A 17,708-nucleotide genomic window follows, 5' to 3' on the forward strand; every position below is an offset into this window, starting at 1 on the left:
AAGAGTCGGACACTCCACCAACTTCACCACCCAGGCACCCCATGGATTGCTTTTCTCCCAAGATTTTTGCTTCTCATCTCCAGGAACTGTTACCAAATTGGGGTCACCTTGGAGGGTCCTGGCTTTGTTGGGAGTTTCTACGTGTAGTCCCACTTGTTTATAGCCTAGGACATCTCTTCCCACTGCTGCTGGTGGCATCTGTCCCTTAGGAAGTCCTGGCTTCTGCTTTACCTCCTGCATAGACAAAACCTGCAATGCTTTTTAAAGTGTCTTCCTGTGTATGTGTGTGTGCACGTGCGTGTGTTCTTTATCCAGTTCTGTTATACCAGCACAGTCTATCAAAGTATGCTGTCCACAAGAACTGGAATCTAAGACTTGGATTACTGGTCTTTCCCCACTGACCATATTATTTTCATCTTTACATTCACAGTTTTTAATACACAGCAGCTTCTTAATACCTGTGTGTTGAATGAATACTAGGTCTATAACAGGTAAACCTACAGTCAGTAGCATGAGACCAATAGAGAGATGTGTTTAAATGCAAAATATATTCATTGTTCTAATAAGTACATTAAAGAGGTATGTGTGCTAGTAGTTTGCTGTAATTTTTATGAAAAATGTGAAAATCCTGCCATTTTGAAACATGAATAAATGTACATGTTTTAATAGTAAGACATCCTAATTTTAACTGTTGCAGCCATTGAAGAAGATGGTGGAGAGAATTCGCAAGTTCCAGATTCTAAATGATGAGATAATTACTATCTTGGACAAGTACTTGAAGTCTGGCGATGGAGAAAGCACCCCCGTGGAGCATGTTCGCTGCTTTCAGCCTCCTATCCACCAGTCCCTGGCCAGCAGCTGAGGACATGTGTATCATATTTTTGAAGAGTCCCAGTACTGACTGCATTTAATAACTATAAGGGCATGTTTTTCTTTCCATAAACTATTTAGCGAGATTTTTAGGGACTGTTTTTCAGTATCTCTGTGCGTGTTAAAGGGGGGTACTTTTCAATTTAAAAGCTTAATTTTATAAAATTGACTTATTTTTCTAGACTAAAATTGTATATGCTTTTGGTAATTAGAAAGTTTGAGAATATGGGCTGCTTATTGTTGCCATCATGTTCTTACAGAATTATTTTCCATTTTTCTATGGAATGTTCCAACAGCTAGCTATGTCAGAGTGCTGCTGAGTTCATCCATTTATTCCTTAGCAAAGGATCAGTAATATGTGGGGAAAGATTTATGGACTTAAGAAACTTAATAACCAGCTCATTGTAATAAAATGCACTACCAATTAGAATTAATGATTATTTAGCTTTTGTTTAAGGATTTTTCTGATGGTCTTTTATGAGTAACCTTTTCTAAGTCATTGTTCCCTTCCCTTTTTTGTGTCAACGTTTCAGAAAATAGTAAACTTGATTCCTCTGCTTCTACTAAATCCAGTTGTGACAGAATCTAATTTGTAAGATATGATTTAAAGGTTACAGAAATAAAACTAATAAAACTTATTTGTGTTTATTCAGTGTTGTGACCTACGCCCCGGTTTGGGCAAGGTACTTATCTGCACAGACCTGGCCCAGGAGATGAGTCTAGGCCACCTGTGGCCTTCCAAGAAGGGACAAGATCATGATATGGAGTAACTGCCATATGGCTTTGGAAACAACACTAAAATCCAGCAGCATCATACATGCTACTGAAAATAAAGTCTGTGAACTATTCCATTGTACTCTTTAACCTTAATATGAAATAGAACTGTTCTTTACCAAAAGTTACCTAAAAATATTGCTTTTGGTAATGTGAATAACCCTGGGGCCAGCATTCTGCCACAGACCGAGGGTAGCATCATCTGCTCACTCTATACTGGAGTATAGACTATGAGGAATTAATGATTAATGGCCAAATTTAAATAATTCATATTACTAAGTTCTCTAAGACTCCATTATAAACCAAATAACATGTAAACATTTATGTACAATTTCAAGTGCTATAAGATGTTGAATTAAGAATGTATTAATCTATGCATTCTGAGTGCCGTATCACACCCATGGGGGTGAAAACTGGTTCTTACTCTATTAGGTGTACAGATCTATAGTACATAAACAGTGTATCATCTGTGACAGTAAGATTACATGGGGGAGGCAATTAGAAAAACAAAGTCTACAAAGGCTCCTTAGAGGATAAAAAAAAAAAAATGCTGGGGAAAGGGAATTTATGTCATGAAACTTTGCCCTGATAAAGCCAAGAGAGCTGTGTGGTGGGACATTGGTGCCGTCACAACAGTGAGGCTCCGGCAACCCCCCAGGCAAGGACAGTGAGGCACCAGTGGTGACTGGTTACACAGTAGGGGTCAAGTTGTGTGACCTTGGGCAGGAGCAGCACAGTGGGAACAAGCCCATGTACTTCCTACTACCCAGGTGGAAATGGTATATCTTATTTTTTATTTTTTTATTTTTTTATTTTTTAAAGATTTTATATATATGAGAGAGAGAGAATGAGAGACAGAGAGCATGAGAGGGGGGAGGGTCAGAGGGAGAAGCAGACTCCCTGCCGAGCAGGGAGCCCGATGCAGGACTCGATCCCGGGACTCCAGGATCATGACCTGAGCTGAAGGCAGTCGCTTAACCACCCAGGCGCCCCAATGGTCTACTTTTTAAAGCCCAATTAATTGCTATGATGATTGGTTCTGAAGCTGGACGGAATTCATTATACTAGTCTACCTTTTTTGCATACATTTGAAATTTTCCATAAACATCATCAAACATGGACATTTTTAGACCAAAATACACCGTGACCTGAACAAACTCTAAAGCAAAATAGATAGATAGATACTGGGTACAAATAAACCATATTTTACAAACACCGTGTTTGTTCTAAACATTCAGACTTAGAAAAGAACTGTTCCAATTTGTCTTTTTATTATAACATGAGCTAAATTTAAGAAATTAGTCTTTGGACTTTATTTCCCAGAGTTGTTAGAAGATCTAAATGATAATGTAACTCATTATGAAAATATACTGAAAAGTACAAGAGTTGATGTAAAATGGTAAATCAAGATCCCAGGTATCAAGGGATTAGAGTAAGTGAAGAATGAAACCAGTCAGGCTGCAGCCTGACAGACGCAGATGAGCTGGTTTAGCAAGGTGCCATCAAGGAATACGAAGACCATCAAATGTATGGTGATAAGTCACAGTGTGAGAAACATCTCCCATCGGGCAGCTTCCTACCCTTTTTTGTTTGGTAAATTGTTTTTCATTTAATAACAGGATTCTCTTAAACTAACATCTCAAAATTAAAATAATTCATCAAACAGGAGTCATTTTTATAGGTAAGGTAAATCACAGGATAATGTATTAGGAAAATTTTGTTCCTTTTTAAATCAAAAAGCCTTCAAATGGTCAGGGATTGATGGAGTGGGGATGACAAATGTACATTTCAGATTTTCATCACCAATGAAAAAATAAAGATTTTCATAGACTTAAAACTGTCAGTGCATTTAGATTTCAGTGAAGGAAAAATTTAAAATACCTCTATAATAATACAATGTTAATAGAAATTGGCCAGGTACTGAGGTCATTTTAGTGAGCTACCATCATGTAAATATAAGAAAAGTAATTTCTTGGTCCAAATCTGTGAAACTTTAAAAAAGATTGTCTCCAGAGAACATTTTTGTTGAGAACAATGCTTTTTCAGACCCATTCTGATATTCAAGTTCACTTTATAACACAATTATAGATTAACCTTTTAATTACATTTTTCTTAAAAAGCTGTGAGATTTCCATTTCTTCGGGAGATATTTTCACCGTGTTGTTCAATTCCACAGGTTAAGCCTTCTTCATTATTATTAAGAACTTCATACATGTTAGAGAGATTGCCATTCATTGCTTTTTCGTCTTTTCGAAAAGACACAGGGAGACTTGCTAGACTAAAGCTGACGTCTTTAAAGGCATGCAACAAGAATATTCCCACAATGATTGTAAAGAAGCCACTCAAAGTACCAATGACATCATCAACAGGCATATCTTGCCACTCCTTAAAAAGAATAGCTGAACAAGTTAAAACTGATGTTGTAAAGAATACATAATATATTGGAGTCACAATGGAAGTGTTGAATATATCCAGGGCCCTGTTCAGGTAATTAATCTGTGTGCTCACACAGACTATAAGGCTCAGCAGCAGAATCCAGGCCAGGGGATGTCGCAGCACAGGCTTTCCAGCAAACAGCTCTTTGATAGCAATGCCCAGGCCCTTAACACAGGAGACTGAAAACGCTCCAATTACAGAGCAGATTGTTATGTACACAAGAATGTTTGTCTGTCCATGGCGAGGTCCCACCACGAAGATTAGTATCAATGAGACAATGACCACAAGTGTTGCAAAGACCAGAAAACCTGGAGGAGGCAAAGAAAAGTTGTATTTAGGCCAATGAGTAAGTACTAAAAAAAACCCCTGAGAATCCAGAACAAATATTAACTTGAGAGGAAGGAGAAAAGGTGTGACCTTAAAATACATACTAGCTTTTTTTGCTGCCCCAGCAAAGGTACACTCACAAAAATTTAGTTAGATGTATATACTGGGAGATTACACTATACTTCATATTCATAAACTGTTACATCACTAACATTTTTAACATAGTGTCTTAGCCTCATGGTAATTAGATAATAGAAAACGGAAATTAGCCTGATTTCCAGGCACCTACTCTAGAGTATCTTGCTACTTCCCACCCACTGGAATGCTCCAAGAATGCAAACAATCAAGAACTAGTGGAGAGAAATCATGAGATGACCTTGAATATTCAACAACTTATAGATGCTAAAAAAAAAAAAACAAAAACGGCAGTTACAAATCAAGTTTGTCCTAAAAGGAGTACATTTTTAAAATATTTAGAGACAACCACTGGAGTAAATAGCGAATCAGTAAGAGAATCAAAAATACTGTCAGGGTTCTGCCAAATATAGAGAACTGAACCCAGCATAGTAATAATAATAGCTAACAACTATGTAGCACCGCGGCCCAGGCACTTTTCTCAGCAATTTGCACTGATTAACTCATTTAATCCTCACATCCGCCCTATAATATAGATACTATCATCTGCATTTTAAGATGAGGAAACTGAGCCACAAGTCACATGAATTTATTCTTTTCCCTCCTTAAACTCTGCCAATAAAATAAATAGTAATAGGACTTTTTTTAAAGATTTCATTTATTTATTTGACAAAGACACACAGTGAGAGAGGGAACACAAGCGGGGAGTGGGAGAGGGAGAAGCAGGCTTCCCTCGGAGAAGGGAGCCGGACGTGGAGCTGGATCCCAGGACCCTGGGACCACAACCTGAGCCAAAGGCAGATGCTAATGACTGAGCCACCCAGGTGCCCTAGTAATAGGACTCTTAAAGAATCAAACATACAAAAACAAGAACAGGTAAAGGAGATGATAGCAACAATACTATGGAAGCCAGAAAGCAGAAGATAAACTCATAACTCTTACAACACATACAAGAAAGCTGAATCCCACATCAACAATGATGAAAGATGGGAAAGTCAGTTTGCAGCACAGAACACTCCAAAGATACAATGGTAAAGGAGAGACAAAAACTGGAGACCTGGCTGAAAGTCTTTTAAAGAAGCATTAAGATTGCAGAAACCCTGCTAATTCCTGCCACAGCAAACTGGAGGACTCTGGCTAGTGGAGTGTGTAGGTGCCACAGTAACATAGGGGTTTGGGGTAAGGTCTAGGTCTATGACATTTACTCCTCCTTTCCCACTCAACTCCCAGCACTCAGGCAGGAGACATTGCTGGGGATCAGACAAGCCTGATTTCAGAAGGCAAACAAGGATCACCAGGAGAGGAACCAAAACAAACAGAAAAACATAAAGCCTTTGTTTGCTCTCAATGTAGATAGAGGAAAACTTCAGAACAGATAAATCAGCATCCCACAAAAACAATAAAAATACTGGGGGTGGAGCAAGATGGCAGAGGAGTAGGAGACCTGGATTTCGTCTGGTCCCAGGAATTCAGCTGGACAAGGATCAAACCATTCCGAACACCTACAAACTTAACAGGAGATTGAAGAAAGGAATAGCAACAACTCTTTGAACAGAAAAGCGACCACTTTCTGGAAGGAAGTGCAGAGAACTGAATCCGAGGCGATATTCGGGAGAATAGATGGCAGGGGAGGGAGCCTCTGAATGCCGCTTCTGGCAAGTAACAGAGCCGTGGAGCACAAAATCGGAACTTTTAGAAGTCGGCTCCGCTGAGGGACATTGCTCCAGTGGCTAAGCGGGGGCTGGAACCTCGCTGGGACACTAAGGTCTCAGGACCCTCGGGGTCACAGAAAGACCAGGGATGCCTGAGTGCAGCAGAGCTCCGAGGTATCAGAGCGGGGAAGCTGGCTGCAGAGACAGAGCCAAGGTGCGGGCTTCTCAGCAGGAGTTGCCATAAACCATGATCCGCGGCACATTCGGGCCACTGCTCCTCCAACAGGGACCCAACAAGTGGCAGATCCGGGGAGACTCCCCTTCCTCCCCCGGGAGGTGCAGCCCGGGAGCGCACCACAGGAATCTGCTTGGTTTGGAGACTCCACACCGGGTCGGGTGCCAGAGATAGAAACGCTTGGCCACAAGCCAGGTGAGCACGGAGTACAGCCGGAGACCAGAGAGATGGGAGTGACTGACTGCTTTTCTCTGGGGGTACACTGAGGAGCGGGACCCCGAGTTCTCGGCTCCTCCGGGGCAGAGACTGGGAGGCTGCCATTTTCACTCTCGGCCTCCAAAGCTGTATGGAAAGCTTTCAGAGAACAAAAACTCCCGAGAGCAAACCCGAGCAGATTACTTAACCCAGACCCGAGAAGGGCGGGGCAATTCCGCCTCCGGCAAAGACATTTGGGAACCAAGGCAACAGGCCCCTCCCCAGAAGATCAGGGAGAACAGCCAGCCAAGACCAAGTTTACCCATCAATGAGAATGGCAGAATTCCAGAGCTAGGGGAATACTGCACATAGAATTCATGGCTTTTTTACCATGATTCCTTACTCTTTCAAAGTTAATTTTTTTTAACTATTTTTTTTTTTTGAATTTTTCTTTTTCCGTCTTTCAACCAACAACTTAACAATCCCTTTTTTAATAAATATTTTTTATTTTTCATTTTTAAAGTCAAATTCTGTCCCTTCATAGTAGTTAACCTTATTTTTGGTATATATATATATATAAGTTGTTATCTCTTTAAAATTTTGAGATACAGTTTCTTCTAACAGATCAAAACATACCCTAAATCTCTAGTGTATGACTTTGTTCTAGTGTCCTGCCTGATCACATTCTCTCCCTTTTTTTTTTAAATCCTCTTCTTTTTTCAACCAACTTATCAATTTTTTATAAAACCTTTTATAATTTTCATCTTTACAGTCTCCTCATCATATTCACCTTTATTTTTATACATATATAAGTTTTTCTTTCTTTGAAATCTTTGGAGGCACTTTCTCCTAACAGACCAAAATACGCCCAAAATCTACTGTGTGGCACTGATCTATACAGCAGCATGATCATATTTGATCATATTCTGGTTTTTTTATTTTGTTCTGTTTTTGTTTGTTTTTATCTTTTTCTTCTTTCTTTCTTTCCCTTTCTTGTCCCCTGGTTTCTGGTCTTTTCTGATATGTTTAGTGTATATTTTCTGTGGACATTGTTACCCTGTTAGCATTTTGTTTTCTCATTCATCTATTCTCCTCTGGACAAAATGACAAGATGGAAAAAATCACCTCAAAAAAAGAACAAGAGGCAGTACAAACTGCCAGGGACCTAATCAACACAGACATTAGTAAGATGTCGGAACTAGAATTCAAAATGATGATTTTAAAGATACTAGCTGGGCTTGAAAAAAGCATGGAAAACATTAGAGAAACCCTTTCTGGAGAAATAAAACAACTAAAATCTAACCAAGTCGAAATCAAAGAGGCTATTAATGTGGTGCAATCAAAAATGGAGGCTCTAACTGCTAGGATAAATGAGGCAGAAGAGAGAATCAGTGATATATAAGACAAAATGATAGAAAATACAGAAGCTGAGAAAAAGAGAGATAAACAACTACTGGATCACATGGGCAGAATTCAAGAGATAAGCGATACCATAAGACTAAACAACATTAGAGTAATTGGGATGCCAGAAGAAGAAGAAAGAGAGAGAGGGGCAGAAGGTATACTGGAAAAATTATAGCAGAGAACTTCCCTAATTTGGGGAAGGAAACAGGTATCAAAATCCAGGAAGCACAGAGAACCCTTCTCAAAATCCATGAAAATAGGTCAACACTCCGACATCTAATAGTAAAACTTACAAGTCTCATAGACAGAGAAAATCCTGAAAGCAGCTCGGGAGAAGAGATCTGAAACCCTCAATAGCAGAAACATTAGATTGGCAACAGACCTATCCACAGAGACCTGGCAGGCCAGAAAGGACTGGCAGGATATATTCAGAGCACTAAATGAGAAAAATGTGCACCCAAGAGTACTATATACAGCTAGGCTGTCACTGAAAATAGAAGGACATATAAAAAGCTTCCAAGACAAACAAAAACTAAAGGAATCTGCAAACACAAAACCAGCCCTACAAGAAATATTGAAAGGGGTCCTCTAAGCAAAGAGAGAGCTTAAAAGCAACACAGACCAGAAAGGAACAGAGACAATGTATGGTAACAGTCACCTAACAGGCAGTACAATGGCACTAAATTCATAACTTTCAATAATTACCCTGAATGTAAATGGGCTAAACGCCCCAATCAAAAGGCACAGGCTATCAGACTGGATTAAAAAAACAACACCCATCGATATGCTGTCTGCAAGAGACTCATTTTAGACCCAAAGAAACCCCCAGATTGAAAGTGAAGGGGTGGAAAATCATTTACCATGCTAATGGACACCCAAAGAAAGCTGGGGTGGCAATCCTTATATCAGACAAAATTAGATTTTAAACCAAAGACTGTAATGAGATATGAGCAAGGACACTATTTCCTACTTAAAGGGTCTATCCAACAAGAAGATCTAACAATTGTAAATATCTATGCCCCTAACATGCGAGTGGCCAATTATATAAAGCAATTAAGAACAAAAGCAAAGAAACACATTGACAACAATACAATAATAGTGGGGGACCTTAATACCCCCCTCACTAAAATGGACAAATCATCTAAGCAAAAGATCAACAAGGAAATAGACTTTAAATGACACACTGGACCAGATGGACTTCACAGATATATTCAAAACATTTCATCCCAAAACAGCAGAATACATATTCTTCTCTAGTGCCCATGGAACATTCTCCAGAATAGATCACATCCTAGGTCATAAATCAGGTCTCAACCAGTACCAAAAGATGGGGATCATTCCCTGCCTATTGTCAGACCACAATGCTTTGAAACTGGAACTCAATCACAAGAGGAAAGTCAGAAAGAACTCAAATACATGGAGTCTAAAGAGCATCCTACTGAAGAATGAATGGGTCAACCAGAAAATTAAAGAAGAATTTAAAAAATTCATGGAAACAAATGAAAATGAAAACACAACTGTTCAAAATTTTTGGGATGCAGGAAAGACAGTCCTAAGAGGAAAGTATATAGCAATACAAGCCTTTCTCAAGAAACAAGAAAGGTCTCAAATACACAACCTAACCTTACACCTAAAGGAGCTGGAGAAAGAACAGCAAATGAAGCCTAAACCTAGCAGGAGAAGACAAATAATAAAGATCAGAGCAGAAATCAATGAAATAGAAACCAAAAGAACACATCAACAAAACTAGGAGCTGGTTCCCTGAAAGAATTAACAAGATTGATAAACCCCTGGCCAGACTTATCAAAAAGAAAAATGACCCAAATCAACAAAATCATGAATGAAAGAGGAGAGATCACAACCAACACCAAGAAATACAAATAATTATAAGAACATATTATGAGCAACTCTATGCCAGCAAATTAGATAACCTGGAAGAAATGGATGCATTCCTAGAGCTATATCAACTACCAAAACTGAACCAGGAGAAATAGAAAAGCTGAACAGACCTATAAAAACTAAGGAAATTGAAGCAGTCATCAAAAATCTCCCAACAAACAAAAGCCCAGGTCCAGATGGCTTCCCAGGGGAATTCTACCAAACATTTTAGTAAGAATTAATACCTATTCTTCTGAAACTGTTCCAAAAAATAGAAATGGAAGGAAAACTTCCAAACTTTTCCCTTTTATGTGGCCACCATTACCTTGGTCCCCAAACCAGACAAAGATCCCATCAGAAAGGAGAATTACAGACCAATATCCTTGATGAACATGGATGCAAAAATTCTCACCAAAAAACTAGCCAGTAGGATCCAACAGTACATTAAAAGGATTATTCACCACGACCAAGTGGGATTTAGCCGTGGGCTGCAAGGTTGGTTCAACATCCGCAAATCAATCAATGTGATAAAATACATTAATAAAAGAAAGAACAAGAACCATATGATCCTCTCAATAGATGCAGGAAAGGATTTGACAAAGTACAGCATCCTTTCTTGATCAAAACTCTTTTCAGAGAATAGGGATAGAGGGTACATACCTCAATATCATAAAAGCCATCTATGAAAAACCCACAGCAAATATTATTCTCAATAGGGAAAAACTGAGAGCTTTCCCCCTAAAGTCAGGAACATGGCAGGGATGTCCACTATCACCACTGCTATTCAACATAGTATTAGAAGTCCTAGCCACAGCAATCAGACAACAAAAAGAAATCAAAGGTATCCGAATCGGCAAAGCAGCAGCCAAACTCTCACTCTTTGCCGATGATATGATACTTTATGTGGAAAACCCAAAAGACTCCAACCCAAAACTGCTAGAACTCATACAGGAATTCAGTCAAGTGGCAGGATATAAAATCAATGCACAGAAATCAGTGGCATTCCTATACACCAACAAGACAGAAGAAAGAGAAATTAAGGAGTCGATCCCATTTACAATTGCACCCAAAACCATAAGATACCTAGGAATAAATCTAACCAAAGAGGCAAAGAATCTGTACTCAGAAAACTATGAAATACTCATAAAAGAAATTGAGGAAGACACAAAGAAATGGAAAAACGTTCCATGCTCATGGATTGGAAGAACAAATATTGTGAAGATGTCAATGCTACCTAGAGCAATCTACACATTCAATGCAATCCCCATCAAAATACCATCCACTTTTTTCAAAGAAATGGAACAAATAATCCTAAAATTTGTATGGAACCAGAAAAGACCTCGAACAGCAGGAGGAATGTTAAAAAAAAAAAAAAAAAGAAAAGTAAAGCTGGCGGCATCACAATTCCAGACTTCAAGCTCTATTACAAAGCTGTCATCATCAAGACAGTATGGTACTGGCACAAAAACAGACACACAGATCAATGGAACAGAATAGAGAACCCAGAAATGGACCCTCAACTCTGGTCAACTAATCTTCGACAAAGCAGGAAAGAATGTCCAATGGAAAAAAGACAAGTCTCTTCAACAAATGGTGTTGGGAAAATTGGACAGCTACATGCAGAAGTATGAAATGGGACCATTTCCTTACACCACACACAAAAATAGTCTCCAAATGGTTGAAAGACCAAAATGTGAGACAGGAGTCCATCAAAATGCTAAAGGAGAACACAGGCAGCAACCTCTTTGACCTCAGCCGAAGCAACTTCTTCCTAGAAACATCGCCAAAGGCAAGGGAAGCAAGGGCAAAAATGAACTACTGGGACCTCATCAAGATAAAAATCTTTTGCACAGCAAAAGAAACAGTCAACAAAACCAAAAGACAACCGAAAGAATGGGGGAAGATATTTGCAAATGACATATCAGGTAACAGGCTAGTATCCATAATCTATAAAGAACTTCTTAAAACTCAACACCCAAAGAACAAAAGATCTAATCAAGAAATGGGCAGAAGACATGAACAGACATTTTTCCAAAGAAGATATCCAAATGGCCAACAGACATATGAAAAAGTGCTCAACATTGCTGGCATCAGGGAAATCCAAATCAAAACCTCAATGAAATACCACCTCACACCAGTCAGAATGGCTAAAATTAACAAGTCAGGAAACGACAGATGTTGGCGGGGATGTGGAGAAAGGGGAACCCTCCTTCACTGTTGGTGGGAATGCAAGCTGGTGCAGCCACTCTGCAAAACAGTATGGAGGTTCCTCAAAAAGTTGAAAATAGAGCTACCATATGATCCAGCAATTGCACTACTGGGTATTTACCCCAAAGATAAAAATGTAGGGATCCGAAGGGGTATGTGCACCCCAATGTTTATAGCAGCAATGTCCACAATAGCCAAACTGTGGAAAGAGCTAAGATGTCCATCGACAGATGAATGGATAAAGAAGATGTGATATATATATATAATGGAATATTACGCAGCCATCAAAAGGAATGAGATCTTGCCATTTCCAACAATGTGGATGGCACTGGAGGGTGTTATGCTGAGCGAAATTAAGTCAATCAGAGAAAGACATGTATCATATGACCTCACTGATATGAGGAATTCTTAATTGCAGGAAACAAACTGAGGGTTTCTGGAGTGGTGGGGGGTGGGAGGGATGGGGTGGCTGGGTGACAGACATCGGGGAGGGTATGTGCTATAGCGAGCACTGTGAATTGTGGAAGACTGTTGAATCACAGATCTGTACCTCTGAAACGAATAATACATTATATGTTAAAAAAAAAAAGAAGATAGCAGGAGGGGAAGAATGAAGGGGGGAAATCGGAGGGGGAGATGAACCAGGAGGGACGATGGACTCTGAAAAACAAACTGAGGGTTCTAGAGGGGAGGGGTGTGGGAGGATGGGTTCGCCTTGTGATGGGTATTAAAGAGGGCACGCTCCACATGGAGCACTGGGTGTTATACGCAAACAATGAATCATGGAACACTACGTCAAAAACTAATGATGTAATGTATGGTGATTAACGTAACATAATAAAAAAAACCAAAACAATAAAAATACTATTAATAAATCTTCAGAGAGACAATGATGAAATACCAGAGCAAAGCAGCTGGAACTTGAAAGGTGAAAATCTGGAGAAAAGGTCAACACCAGCTCTGCTTTCTCCCTTGTGATGACTACCAGTTCTAGAGCAGGGAATAAGGATGGGCATAAAGACCAGCAGAAAGTGGTGACCTGGAGCTTGCGGAAATTTCAGTAGACTAGGTAAAAATAAAAACTTGGAATTTTGGGCTGCCTAAGCAGCTGGGAGACAGGGGCCAAGATTCCAGAAAGGAAGGAACTGAAGAGAAGTTAAGCGCAAATTTCTGTGTGCAATTCCCCTTAAGGTATTTGTGGGCACAGAAGCTGTACATGCCCAGGTCTGAGAAACCAAGTAGATAGCCTGGTGAAAATGCCAGGGACCTGAGTGAAGACACGTGCAGTCTTGGAATGCTGACACAGACACTGCCATTCGAAGTTCACCCAGGTGGAGGGTCCAGGTAAACATCCCAGGCTATCAGTTGAGAGAAAGAGGGTCTATGATTAAGAACACAGGCAAAATGGAAAGAAACCAGCCTCAACAAAGAGTGAAGCAACACTTCAAGTTAAAGTGATCTGCTGTACTCGTATCTGCCCAACAGAAGAAATTTAGATTCCTTCTGAAAGAATAAAACATCACCTAGAGCCTTTACACTTTTTTTTTTTTTTTAAAGATTTTATCCACCCATTTGACAGAGACACAGCGAGAGAGGGAATAAAAGCAGGGGAAGTGGGAGAGGGAGAAGCAGGCTTCCTGCGGAGCATGGAGCCAGATGTGGGGCTCCATCCCGGGACCCTGGGATCATGACCTGAGCCGAAGGCAGATGCTTAACGACTGACCCACCCAGGCGCCCTGAGCCTTTACACTTTTTAATATTCTATATCCGGCATTTGATCGAAACTGCCGAAAGATAAGACTAAATGACTAAAAAGAAAAAACAGAGCCCACAAATAATCCTGATATTGAAGTTTGCAGAAAGACTTTTAAATAACCAAGACTCTGGGGACTTGCTGCACAACACAACACATGTGGTTGACAATAGTGTACTGTACATCTGCAAAATGTTGAGGATGAATTTCACTTTTTTTTTGACATACACACACACAACCAAAAAGCAAAAGCAAGCTCTTGGAAATTAAAAATGTAATAGCAGAAATAAAAACTCAAAAGAAGGGCTGCAAAGACAAAACTGAGGAAATCTCCCAAAAGGCAGAACTAAAAGGAAAAAGCGGTAAAAACGGGGGAAAATATATATATAAGAAAAGTCATTGTATATTTCAGGAGGTCCAATCAACAGAAGAGTAAGAAGAATTTCAGAAAGAGAAAACCAAGAATATCAAAGAACCAATTTGATTTCCTAGAATAAGATATACATTTCCAAATTTAAAAAAATCCATCAAGTACCTAGCAAAATGGATAAAAAGTAGCCCACATCTAGGTTCCTTAGTGGTAAATTTCAGATGATGAGGGCAAAGAGGACATCTTAAAGGTTGCTAAAGACATAATATAGGTCACATATAAAAGATAAAGAATCAACTGTGTTGCAAGTGAGAAGACAATGAGGTCACATGGATTAAAGACATTTTTATATATACAAGGTCTTAAAAAGTCTCATCTCTTCTATGCCTTTCTTGTCTCCTACAATAGTGGCTCCAACCAAAATAAAGGGGCAAACCCAGGATTCAGAGCCAAGAAAAAAGAGAAAGTGAAGGGGATCCTTCAGGATGCTGATGAAGGAAAGTCCACAATGACAAATGTGCTGGCAGCTCAAGATACCAGTCTGGACTAAAGCCACATAAGACTCTGGGAAAATTTCCAGAAAGGTGAAACTGCAGAATACCTAATATGTTTGAAATTACTGAGGGTAGAAGTAAGACCACTGGAGAAGTGTTTCAGGATGGATTGATAAAGTCACAGAAAAGTGATCAAACATGATCATTATCAGTTAAGAAAAAACATAAATCAAACAAGGAAGGAAAAGCAGTTGTATCATATGTCTAAGCTGGGAATAAAAGTTATATAGTGATTATAATGTAATTAAATCATTTAAACAAAACCAGATAGACACAGTAGGTTGCAAATATAATATATCATGCCTAAAGCCAAAGAGAATAGCAGCAGTATAAGCATGTTATTTAGAGACACAGAATTAAAGAACAAAATAAATAAGGCGTTTGGGGCTGGTGGGAGAGGAAAATGACCATTATTTTTCATAATAAGCCATGTAGAACAACGGGCCTCTTTACATGCACATAAAATTTTGGTTAAAATAAAAACTAAATTAAAAAGTGAAATAGTAAGACTGATAAAGCTTTTCTTGTTTCTTACCTGGATCTCCCAGCTTGTGGGACATTTCATTTAAAGTCTCAATTTCCTCTTCTTTTGGAGCATGAATGACCATAACTGTAGATCCTAGAATACTTAGCAAACATCCAATTTTCCCATGAAGATTAAGTCTTTCATTTAGGAAGTATGAAGAAAGAATGGCACTAAAATGGGGAAGGGGTGGAGAACATTAAAATAATCAACCACTTTTCTCATTTTTAAATATCAACACAACAAAGAATTTAAATTATTAAAAAACTAAAACACTGTGAACTTGTAAAGACACTTTGGCTTTCAGACAAGGTAAAGAAAAGGCACACTCAAGCATAAAATTAAACTTTCCAGCAAAACAATGGTTTCTTCATACACTAGTATAGTTACCATATTTCTACCGTAGAAAATCAGTATGAAGTTTACAATAAATGGAGCTGCGGTACAAATTTATAACCTAAGAATCCATGTCCAAACCAATGCTTAAAATTTGCTCAACTTTCATTTATCCGTACCAGTTGATGCATCCTTCCTATGTGTTCATGTAATTCTATTAATTTGCCTATTAAATTATCAAGTTTTAATACTTTATAGCCAGTTTTAACCAAATCTAAAAAATTTATAATGTAAACCTATAAATATGACATAGCATACAGAAAATTAAGGGTGAAAGACAGGTACCACAACATATCTTTATATTCTACGATTATATAGTATCTTGAAAAATTATGTAACTTACATATAATACCAATTTAAACACACACACACTATCTTGGGGGGAAACAAAGATTAAAAAAAACCTATCAATCAATCAACTTTGAGAACAGTAACCAAAACCCAAACTTCAATATGGGCTTAGCTGTTTGGGCTAATCATTAAAATAACAGAAAAAGGACAAGTCTTGGACTGCTCCTTCCAAAGGAGTACCCCAGACCAGTCTTCAGAGGAACATAACCTTGCGCAAATCATTGATTTTCTGTAGGTATAGAAACTGATTTATCACCAACCATCATCTACAAAAGTGTACATGTCTCAAATGATAAGTGTTGTGACAAGTCCAACTTGAAATTTTAAAAAATTGTAATAAAAGTAGAACTATTGCTGGCTCTGAATACAAGCAAGACAAAGCATAGAAGCATTTTCTCCTGCAAATTGACAGCACGCCTATGCACAAAAGATAACCCTTTAAAAGCAAATTACTAAGCAGCTTTAAAAAAAAAAGTTCTCAAGATTGTTTAAATGTAAATTATGCTGAGCATGTGTACTTAGATGGCACCGAATGCTTTATGGACTAATCTACTAACTATTGTTCCTACACACGAAGCATAGCATCCTTACCTTACTAGGACGCTGAGAGCTCCTAATGGAGTCACTAGGGTGGCTGGTGCAAAGGCATATGCAGCAAAGTTGGCCACCTCACCTGCTCCCACTTGGAGATAGACAACAAAAGAAAACTCTCAGAACAAATTACTCAAAACGGAAATGCCACATTTTATTTTCATGTACAGTTGACCCTTGAACTTATTTTTTTAAATATTCTATTTATTTATTTGACAGAGAGAGAAACAACGAGAGAGGGAACACAAGCAGGGGGAGTGGGAAAGGGAGAAGCAGGCTTCCCGCGGAGCAGGGAGCCCAACGCGGGGCTTGATCCCAGGACCCTAGGATCGTGACCTGAGCCAAAGGCAGACGCTTAATGACTGAGCCACCCAGGCACCCCTTGACCCTTGAACTTAACAGGAGTTTAAACCTGAAGCATCCACTCGTGTGGGTTTTTAACAGCACTGTAAATGTATTTTGTATGATTTTCTTTTCTCTAGTTTATTGTTTGGAATACAGTATATAATACATAAAACATAGAAAGTATGTGTTAATCAACTTTGTTATTGGTTAAGGCTTCTGGTCAATAGTATGCTAATAGTAAAGTTTTTGGGGAGTCAAGAGTTATATGCAGATTTTCAACTGCACAGGGGGTCAGTGCCCATAAGTCCCATGTTGTTGAAGGGTCAAATGTATACATATATTTTTTATATGCTACTTCAATTGTATTTAGTAATTTCTTTATTTTCTCCCATCTACTCATAAGGGTTCTCCTGTAAATTACCAACATTAGAACAGAATCCAAGCCAATTAGAAATAATACAAATCTGTAAATTTTTTTAGAAAAAAAATACAAATCTGTAATTTTAACTGAAGAGGTCCAATTTATGCTTATGTATTTTTTTTTAAGATTTTATTTATTTATTTGAAAGAGAGAATGAGAAAGAGAGAGCACATGAGAGGGGGGAGGGTCAGAGGGAGAAGCAGACTCCCTGCTGAGCAGGGAGCCCGATGCGGGACTTGATCCCGGGACTCCAGGATCATGACCTGAGCCGAAGGCAGTCGCTTAACCAA

General features: G+C 38.8%; 2 protein-coding genes across 16 annotated transcripts in view; one reads left to right on the forward strand and one right to left on the reverse strand.

Moving 5' to 3' along the window:
* The window catches only part of CYFIP1 (cytoplasmic FMR1 interacting protein 1), a 133,733-nt gene extending 132,225 nt beyond the window's left edge, over nucleotides 1-1,508 (forward strand). For all 7 annotated transcript variants that reach the window (XM_035023903.1, XM_035023904.1, XM_035023905.1 and 4 more), the window contains one exon: nucleotides 698-1,508. In XM_035023903.1, coding sequence (XP_034879794.1) covers nucleotides 698-862 — 165 coding nt within the window. In that variant the 3' untranslated portion in view covers nucleotides 863-1,508. The remainder of the gene's footprint in view (nucleotides 1-697) is intronic.
* A 1,386-nt stretch (nucleotides 1,509-2,894) lies between these two features.
* Nucleotides 2,895-17,708, reverse strand: part of NIPA2 (NIPA magnesium transporter 2) — a 32,781-nt gene continuing 17,967 nt past the window's right edge. For 8 of the 9 annotated variants that reach the window (XM_035023918.1, XM_035023917.1, XM_035023914.1 and 5 more), the window contains 3 exons: nucleotides 16,653-16,743; nucleotides 15,327-15,487; nucleotides 3,734-4,388 (listed from right to left, as the gene is read on the reverse strand). In XM_035023918.1, the coding sequence (XP_034879809.1) occupies nucleotides 3,757-4,388; nucleotides 15,327-15,487; nucleotides 16,653-16,743 (884 nt within the window). In that variant the 3' untranslated portion in view covers nucleotides 3,734-3,756. Of the gene's footprint in view, nucleotides 4,389-15,326; nucleotides 15,488-16,652; nucleotides 16,744-17,708 lie in introns of all 9 variants that reach the window. The other variant, XM_035023909.1, reaches the window with a different exon arrangement.

This window comes from Mirounga leonina, unplaced genomic scaffold (assembly GCF_011800145.1).
Source record: "Mirounga leonina isolate KUSES-001 unplaced genomic scaffold, KU_Mleo_1.0 Mir_178, whole genome shotgun sequence".
NCBI classification, from domain to species: Eukaryota; Metazoa; Chordata; class Mammalia; order Carnivora; family Phocidae; genus Mirounga; species Mirounga leonina.